Source organism: Chelonoidis abingdonii, chromosome 4, assembly GCF_003597395.2.
Source record: "Chelonoidis abingdonii isolate Lonesome George chromosome 4, CheloAbing_2.0, whole genome shotgun sequence".
NCBI classification, from domain to species: domain Eukaryota; kingdom Metazoa; phylum Chordata; order Testudines; family Testudinidae; genus Chelonoidis; species Chelonoidis abingdonii.
The window spans coordinates 31,574,827-31,583,910 of NC_133772.1; the positions used below are offsets into that span (position 1 = coordinate 31,574,827).

Here is a 9,084-nt window from a genome sequence, read left to right on the forward strand (position 1 = left end):
TAGGTTTTCATACACAATGTGGCAAAGTTAGGCCTGCCCACTTCCAGGCCCCTTTCTTAGGGTTGTCATTGGCCTAAGGTGACTTCACTCCCAGGCACATGGAAATCTCATCCTTCCGTTGCTGTTTGTTTGTCCCCACAGGGTTAGGAACAGATAGTGCTAAATGGAAAGTTAAATGCTATTTTTTAATCTCATGAGATTCTCATTGTGCTTTCTGGCAGAGCAGCTGCTCCTGGCATGTGGGCACGTGGCCTGGTGCCCAAGTCCATGTATGGCCTCCTGCCAGGAATAGGAAGGCTGCAGTGTCAGGGCTTAGCAGCGAGGCCTCCCCACACGTCCCAGCCATGGAGACGTGAATCCATGATCTGCTCCCGGTGCAGGTAATCACTCGGCAGTTTGGGGGCCATCCAAGATCTCCTTTTCTCTCCCCCTAAATCCTATGTCACAGTAAACTTACCCTCTACCCAAGGAGGGTTGGACATCTCTTCCCTCTTCTCCTCCACTGGTGGCCCCCATAGCCCACAAATGCCTTACTCCTGTCATTCCCAACCACAACTTGCCATTTGCCCTAGACCTATTGAGGTCATGTCTCATTCATCTACCCACATCCAAACCAAGTCTTCAAACCTAAACCTTCCCTACCCTGACATACGCCCCTAGGAAAAAGTGGAGAATTCCAGCATATTTCACCTACAAATATCACCCAAGAGCTGTCAGATGACAAAGCCTTTCACTACAGAACTGATTGAGCCGGAACCAGCACCACACAAGTAACATGCTCTGGAGCCCACTCCCCTGAGTCAGCCAGTCGCTCAGATTCATGCTGCACATCCTATTTACAGTCCACTAACTGCAGCTCCCTGTGCTGACCTTGGCTTAGAATCTTACCAATGAGCTAGAGATGTAACACTCCAAATCCCAGTTCCCAGAGAGACACCAGTTTCCCACAACATGGCAGTATTGTAACTGGGGCCCAAGGTGTGGAAAGCTCCATTCCCATGGTGGTACCCTCTCTCCCAACAAGGGTCCGGTCAGATAGGAACCAATGACCGAGAGGTAAATGTCTTCGTATCCAATTCCAATTCTTCAGTGCTGAGACCATATTGTTCTTTTGAACAACCAAGAGGCATTTCTTTTCAAACTTAGCCAGGAAACGTCCTCTAACTCTCAGCTGTTCCTTGTGAAGGGCATCCCCATTTTCAGGTCACAGCCACGTGAAGATGGAAATCTATGAACTTGGAATGTTCTCCAATCTACTCAGAGGAGTCGACGTTTCTGCGGTTGGTTTAGAGTTGTACCTGCACAACCTCTTCTCCACACAAGCCCAGGAGAACCAGTATCTCCTGTTTACTCCTGGCCAGAGATTTTCTGGAGCATGACGCTGGCATGGTCAGCTGGGCAGTTGCGGTAAACCATAGAGCTCTACTAGGAATGATTGCAAAGCCGGACAATCAGGAAAAGGAAATTCAAAAATCCGTGGGGCTTGAAAGGGGTTGGGGAGGCCTTCCGTTCCATGTGACCCCTAGGCAGTGAAATTTACAATGGTATGGGACAGCTGCTGGAAGACAGTTAGGGTTGACATAAGTCACACAGTGTCTAGAATCAGATTGTGTCACCTAACAACATTGAATGTGGAGCTACACTGCTCAGGGAGCTGGTGTCAGCATAGCAGGGCACTTACATTGGGGGGAGACAAATTCAAGTGTAGCCACATGCACAACTAGCTCAACGTCAGCTTCCGGGCTTCGGCCTAACTCTGTGCTATGGGCCAGGCCTCTGATAGTAAAAGCAACTTGTAAACGCGGGTTGCCGGGGCTCAACCCTCCCTGTGGAGGAGGGGAGCCACACCATCCTCGTTCTGTCCTCCAAGGGTCCGGCCCCTTGGACCTGCAGTCCAGCATCCGGTGGATGTTTGGTCCCTGTGGAGAGGACTGAGCACAGGCAAAGTCGGGGAGGGGGCGGAGCCCAGCCCTTGGTTCGGGCGGGGCATCAAACACAGTACAACACAGGACAAGGAGCTCTGGCCCTTTCGGGGCAGGGCAGAGCAGTGCCAAAGTCAGAAGGGCCCCAGCCCTTGGTTCGGGCAGGGCACCAAACACAGTACAAGGAGCTCTGGCCCTTTTGGGGCAGGGCAGAGCAGTGCCAAAGTCAGAGGGGGCCCAGCCCTTGGTTCGGGCGCGGCACCAACAAACACAGCGATATAATGGTTCAATCACACTGGCCTCTCTAGGCCGGGGAGAGGGGGATTCTGTCACCCGGCTATGGGTGGCAGGGGGAACGCAGGCCCACCCACTCCTCTGCGTTCCAGCCTGGGGCCCTAGTAGCGGCTGTCGCTGCTAATGGCGATCAGTGGGGATCCTCACCAAAACACACGGCCATAGGCTCGGAGCCCTCTGCAGCCTGACTGTAGTCAGCTGCCCCCGGGCTACTTCCTATTTCCCCCTTGGCTCCTACCTGGTCCGCCGGGATGTCCAGCACCACGGGTTCCTCCCACTCAGGGCTGGGCGGTAGGTCCGGGAATACCTCCGGGACAGGGGGCCAGGTCTGGTCCAACGGCTCCTCGGGGCCGTAGTAAGGACGGGGTAGCTCTGGCAGCTCCTCATTGTAGCGGCTGCGGGGTAGCTCTGGCAGCTCCTGGTACCGGCCTCTGGCCTCAGCAGCCTCCCAGTGATGAGAGCCGGCGGGCACGTCTGCTTCCGGCGGCGGCTGAGGCCTGACTGAAGGCTGGGGCTCGGCTTTTATCCTTCCGGGTCGCCGCTTGACCCTCTGAGGGGCGGGACTTCCACCCAGCGGTTCCGCCCTGGGGGATGATTGATGGGGCTCAACCCTCCCTGTGGAGGAGGGGAGCCACACCACCTTGCTACACAACTATTTTGGAAAAACGTGTCACTCTGACTTAAAGGAAAAGGACTCAGGTCTTATCTATGCTGGGAAGTTCATTTGTGTTAAGAGAAGGTGTGAATTTAAAGCAGAATTGCTGTTCCTGATTAACTCTCTGTGTGGATGCTCTTTTTCTGAAATGAGTGTCTTATTCTGAATTAGCTGTTCATTTCAGTACAGTATAAAATGTCTCTAGCCCTTCTCTTAGATTTTCCAGTCCCTAACTGATCTTTATGTATCCTTGTTAACATATTTTTCTATAATATTTTACCGGGCCTCCATCCTGGTTCCTTTAAACAACAGACCATCCAGCACCGAGAGCTACCCCTTAATTGGTCGTATGGCTGGAAACACAGTCGTGGCCACCCGTGCTGATAGCCTTAATCATGTTCTGCAGCAGCTCATCCTGTGCACTAGCTCTAAGCAATCACAGTTCTTATACAACGGAGACGAGACAAAGATTTTTTTTAAATCAGATTGACTTATACAATATAAAACTCTGGACTTTGCTCCACTGCACTCTGATCCCATGCTCTTGAGAGCATGTCCACAACCATGAAATCTCTCCCAGGTTTGTATTCGATTTGCAAATCTTACAATTGTCAATGCAAAATTTCTCTGTGTTCTCACGGGGTGTATCTGCCAGACCTCTTTTGGCAATCGGTGGTTTATAGTCAGTTTCAGCTCACACTGCCCTCTTATACATATAACAATGAGAAAGTCTTTACTAACAGAGATTAACGTCGAAGTCGTGTCCTCCGTTTGAGCGTATTGACACTCAGGTTTTGTTAGCGCTTGCTACACAAGCTATTGCTCTCCACTTCACCAGCTGCTGTAAGAGAACTAAATCATTCAAAGATACAGTTTCTCTCACCCACAGGATGCTGCCCTCCCTGCTGCCTGCCCTGGTCATGGAGGCAGTTCCTGCCATCAGCTAGGGGATGTTCTGCATGGACTCCGTGAGTTATTATTTGTACTGGAGTAGTGCCAGAGGCTGCAATCAAAATCCCATTTTGCTAGGCACTTACACTGCATGTAGTGAGAGGCAGCATCTGTTCTGAAGAGCTTCTAGGCTAAACAGACAAAGGGAGAATCATTAGCCCCATTGTACAGATGGAGAAGTGCAGGACAAAGAAGGAAATTGACTTGCCCATAATCCCACAGGGCATTTGTGGCACAGCCAGGAACTGAATCTAGGCATCCTGAGCTTCAGGCTAATGCCATAAACATAGGCCATAATGGGAGGAGACATTAGATTGTGTGTTTTACACTGCAGCTTCTTGTTACTCCGCTTGTAAGGCCATCAGCTTTTGAATCAAACATTACTATTCCTGGTGTGACAAAGCTGTCAGAACAGCTGTGAATCAGACCCTTCCACTTCTTCCATGTCACAGTCATAAAGACTCAGCCATACTGTTGCGGCAGATTAAAATGAAAATTTAATTAAGCTAATTGCAATTATATTGTGTGCGTTTAGCTATTATTACTTAATGAAATAAATACGCTATATAGTTAAGGGTTAATTAAAATACTTTTAGAAGTGAGGTTAAAACTAGCTCTAGGCCTGCAGTTTTTGCTAATTAAAATTTTTAAAAAAATAAAATAAAAAAAGTAAATAAAAACCTTACATTTAAGCATCTTTAATGTGAGAGCTCATTATAATTAAAATGGTTATAAATGTTTATTAATCAATAGGTAATTTAAATTTAAAAAGGCAATGACCCAATATGAGTCACTATAACCTGTGTGTTTTATAAAATTAATTATGAAAAAACTAAATAATAAAATATACTGTAAAACAGGTCTCTAAAGCTATCCTAACAAACTTTTTCCTAACACCTTGCTCCCCAGCTGTTAAGAGTAGCTGAGCAGGCAGGGAAAACCCCCAGTGCACCGCTACTGCCATCACCGGTTGCCTCCCTGTAGGGAGACCCTGTACCTAAGGCACCCACAGTAATGGCACATTGGACACCGATGGGTGGAGGAGGCTCATGGTTTGTGTGGAGTTTGAAGAAGGGGTGTTTGGACAAAATTTCTTGTTAAATCCACGTGCCACATATTCTCTGAGTAGTACCCAACATAAAAACCCGTTTGGCCCTCCGGCTGGAATGAAGACCGTACAGGGGTTCAGCAAGGCAAAAAGTACGGGGTTCTTTTTTGCAAAAATATTTTGTAGCAGTTGCATAAATTAATAAATAAATACATACATACATAAAAGGCAATTTAGCTTAATAAATCTAAAAAAGGGATTTTAAAAATTAATGTCTTTACAAAATTTAAAATATTAATTAATTTTGCTAACAGGGTTCTATGAAAAATGCCTCCTGGTACATCCTAAAAGCCAGTAACAATTTTGGCAATCTCCTGAGTAACAGCCCTTAAGGCATCTAAAGATCTAAAGTGCCCAACGTGAAATCCTGAAATTCTAACAATTGCAAAAAACCACTGGTAGATGTAGGCCAAAAATAAAATAGAATGTGGGAAAATTGAGGCAACAACCCTAGTTACAGATCCTGATCCCCCACCCCAGGAATAGTGCAGCTGTCATAAAAAGGCAGAAGCCAAGCTAATCTCCTCCCAATTGATGGGCTTTTAGGCCAATAGTTTTAGTGGAACAGTCAAGTCTCAGTAATGCTGCCCTGTGGCCGATCCTTAAAAGTCACAGCAAGATCTGAGAGCGGGCAGTTGATTTTTGCCCCCTTAATCTGGTGATACACCCATGGCCCCCATAGTGCCTACGTAGCAGAAGAAAATAACCTCCATCCTAGGCGGGGACCAGTGGTTTTCAGTTTTGAATTTGGCCAATGCTTTCTTTCCTATCCCTTTACATGAAGACAGCTATTACAAATTTGGTTTTACCTTTCAAAGAAATCAGTTGTGTTTTGCCAGAGTCCTCATGGGCTGGAGCAAAGCCCTATTATTTCTCATGCCCATGTAGTTAAAATGTCAAATAAAAGAAAACCAGTGTAATTTCTTATGTAAATAATATCCTAATTTGCACTCATACAACAAAAAATGGAAAGTATTAAATAAGGCATTACAAAAAATTCAGGAAGCTGAGTTCATCAAAAACAAAACGCAAAAAGTCCAGTTGTGTTTCCAACAAGGAAATTATCTTGAAGGGACTTGGGACAGGGAAGGTGCTCCCCTAATCAACAAAAAGAAGAGCTGAGTTATAAATTACCAGCTCCCACAGATATCACAGCTCTTAAATCCTTTCCGGAAATGGTTAATTTTTCACAAAATGATATGAAGGGGTTTTCAAAAAAGGGCAGCCCCGCTGTATAAGTTGTTAAAGAAGGGGGTGAAACGAAACAGGGTCCGTTTGCAGCAGGAAGCCAGGATCCAGTTAATGCAGGCCTTAGTCCAGGCTCCAGTGTTAGCATATTCCTGGCTGGGACAGCCATTTGTGCTACAACTGGCAACTACGGAAATGGAATGGGGAGCGGTACTAAGTCAGCACCACTGAACAGGGCTCCATCCTATGGCTTATGCCCTTAACTAAAGTAGAAAGAGGGTTTACTCCTAATAAAAAAGGAACCTTAGGGCAACCAAAAAAGGCATAGCCCCTATATCAACAGCAACAAAAAAACCCTAAATAAATAGATTTAATCACCCTTCAAAGCAGGACCCCAGTCGAGCAGAGACCATGGCAAACAAAATTCAGAAAATGGACAGTGTGGCAGCAGACATCCAAATTAATCCTAGCCACTCAAACAAAACACACAAAGGTAGTTTGGGTGGTACCCACAGCATTAAAAACAGAATTAATTTCCCTAGCCCATGAGAAGGGGCATTTGAGAGTAAAAGAAATCTTTAGTGATATTGCAAGCACTTGGCTGATGCCAAATATAAGCAGCAATATGAAATAGTTTGTAAATAACTGTCTGTCCTGTACAGCCAATAATGTTAATTTGAAAATAATCCAAAAGCCTCTAAAATACCAGAGAACAGAGGGGCCTTGGGCTCCTTTACAATTTAATTACATTGATCCTTTAGCAAGAAAAGCCAGGGGTTGTCAGTATTGTTTAGTAATTGTTCATTTGTTTACAAAGCGGAGTAAACCAATCCTCACCCAAAACAGCACAGCCCAGACAACAGCCCCTGTGCTGATTGAACCGGTAATAACCAGGTGGGGTATTCCAAAAAAATTGATTTGGACCAAGGACCCCATTTCATCAAGAATACTACTAACAGGCTTTGTCAAGCCATTCAAATTAAGAAGAAATTGCATATAGCAGGACACCTCCAAGTTCAGGCCAGTTAGAACGGGCTAACCACACTCTTAAAACAGCTTTTAAAAAAATAGTAAACCAGCAGAGTAAGGATTGGGATCAGCGACTACCATTTATTCTTATGGTCATAATGGATTCTGGAGTTACCCCATTCAAGGCAACACCTGGAAAAGACATGTGCCTTTCAGAACAATGGTGGGTAGTTGGAGCACCGCTAATAAACTGCAACCCCAGGTCCTTACAGACCAGTAGATGCAACAGCTGTTAAAAAGTTGTTGCTGGTACTCATAGGCAGGTAGCTGTGACCGTAACAGCCAATGTTCAGAAAATGAGTAAAAGATGGGTCCAATCCTAAACCTCATCAAAGAGAAACAATGCACTCAAATGCTCTTAAAATCCTTTATTCTACTGAGGGTTAGGTTACAGGATAGAGGGTGAGTGTGGGGTGGAGGGTCACTAGATCGATACGCGGTGTTGGAGTTCTAGAGAAACGGAAACTCTCCGGGGTCAGTGTTCCATGGGAGGGTCCTGGGGATGGTGCTGTGTTCAAGCCAAAGAGGCCAGGCCCACCTGGTTGTTGGCCCTGTCAAAGACAACGTAGTACTGGCGGATGAAGACATCTCCGAGGATCCAAAGCCCATCGACATCAATGCTTTCAAAGCCGGAGGTACAAGAGCCTGACTCCTGCACAGGGGAAAAGGGGACATGGTAATTATTGGGCTGGAACTTCAGTGAGTTATCATCCTGTAGAGCCTGCTGGTGCCTCTTACCGTCTTGGGCTGGGATCTCAGAGCTCTAAAACGAAGTAGCATTAGGCTGGGTAGGGATTCGATAGGAGACTTCGATGGGCTGCAGGCAGTGACACTGGTGAGTTGGGCCACAATTTTTGGTGCTACTTAGATGCCTAACTCCCAGTGAGCTAACTTTGTGGATCTGGGTCTCAGAACAGCCCCAGTGCCTAAGCTTGAGCCTAAGGGGTGCAGTCTGTCAACTGGGAAGAGAAGCAAGATCCTGACCACTTCTGTTCATGACACATCCCTTGAGGAGGCAAAGCGTGCTCTCTTCAGGGAGCGATTACGTTCTGCCACCAGAAATCCTGCTGTGATTATAAGTGGATTTCGGCTTCCTCACTGCCTGCTACCAGCTGGTGTTGCTGTGTGCTGGTAAAGCAGCTTGCCTGTTCCTCCCCAGACGGGAGCAAACTTTTACCACGGGGGAGGAAAACTCCTTCCTGATGCACAAATGCCCAGGCCCTGGAACGCGAGGCAGTGATCTCTCTTGATCTCACCTCTTAGCTGGGGTAGCTGCTCATATAATTCTCTCCTAACCCAGTAAAGCTCCCACCCTGGTGATTTCCTGCAGTGGCGAGTTCTACAGGCTGCCTCACTGCTCTTCCGGTATGTCACTTTCACTGTGGGCCTGCCTTGATCTCAAACATCCCTCCCCCGGACCCTTTGGGGGAAGAGCTCTCTGCCGCCCCACACTCATACTGGGAACAGACTCTGAGCTGCGTCTCAGTGATGCTCCTGCAGGCTCATGCCGGCTGTGCAAGGAAATGCCGCCAGCACACTCAGCGCAATGGCCTCAGGCACAAGCCCTGGCTAAGAGGCCCCGAGGCAGATTTCTGAGCAGGATACTCACATCAATGATGTAGGCACTGGCTGGCACAGGGAACTCGATGTCGTTGATGGTGAAGACGATGTCGGGCAGGCTGCTCATGGCACTGCAGCTGATCTGTAGGGACGAAGGTAACACATGGAGAAAAGGTTAGACATGTCTTGGGCAGCAGGTTCCCCAATGAGAGAGATGGAGCATCACATCTGTGTGTAGCAGACACCTCTAGAAGTATCTGTACTTCCTCCCTGCCCTTACCGAGCCATCGCTGGCACCAATGTAGGAGTTGATGCTGGAGATGCCAGTAGAGGGCCCAGCCAGCAGAGAAGTGCCAGTGTCAATGACAGCTTGGCAG

The 9,084-nt window shown here is 47.3% G+C and overlaps 1 protein-coding gene across 1 annotated transcript in view; it reads right to left on the minus strand.

The window, feature by feature from the left end:
* Positions 1–7,627: 7,627 nt before the first annotated feature.
* LOC116830795 (uncharacterized) overlaps positions 7,628–9,084 on the minus strand; it is a 41,154-nt gene continuing 39,697 nt past the window's right edge. Inside the window, 1 exon segment of the mRNA XM_075065823.1 lies at positions 7,628–7,799. Coding sequence (XP_074921924.1) covers positions 7,662–7,799 — 138 coding nt within the window. The 3' untranslated portion in view covers positions 7,628–7,661.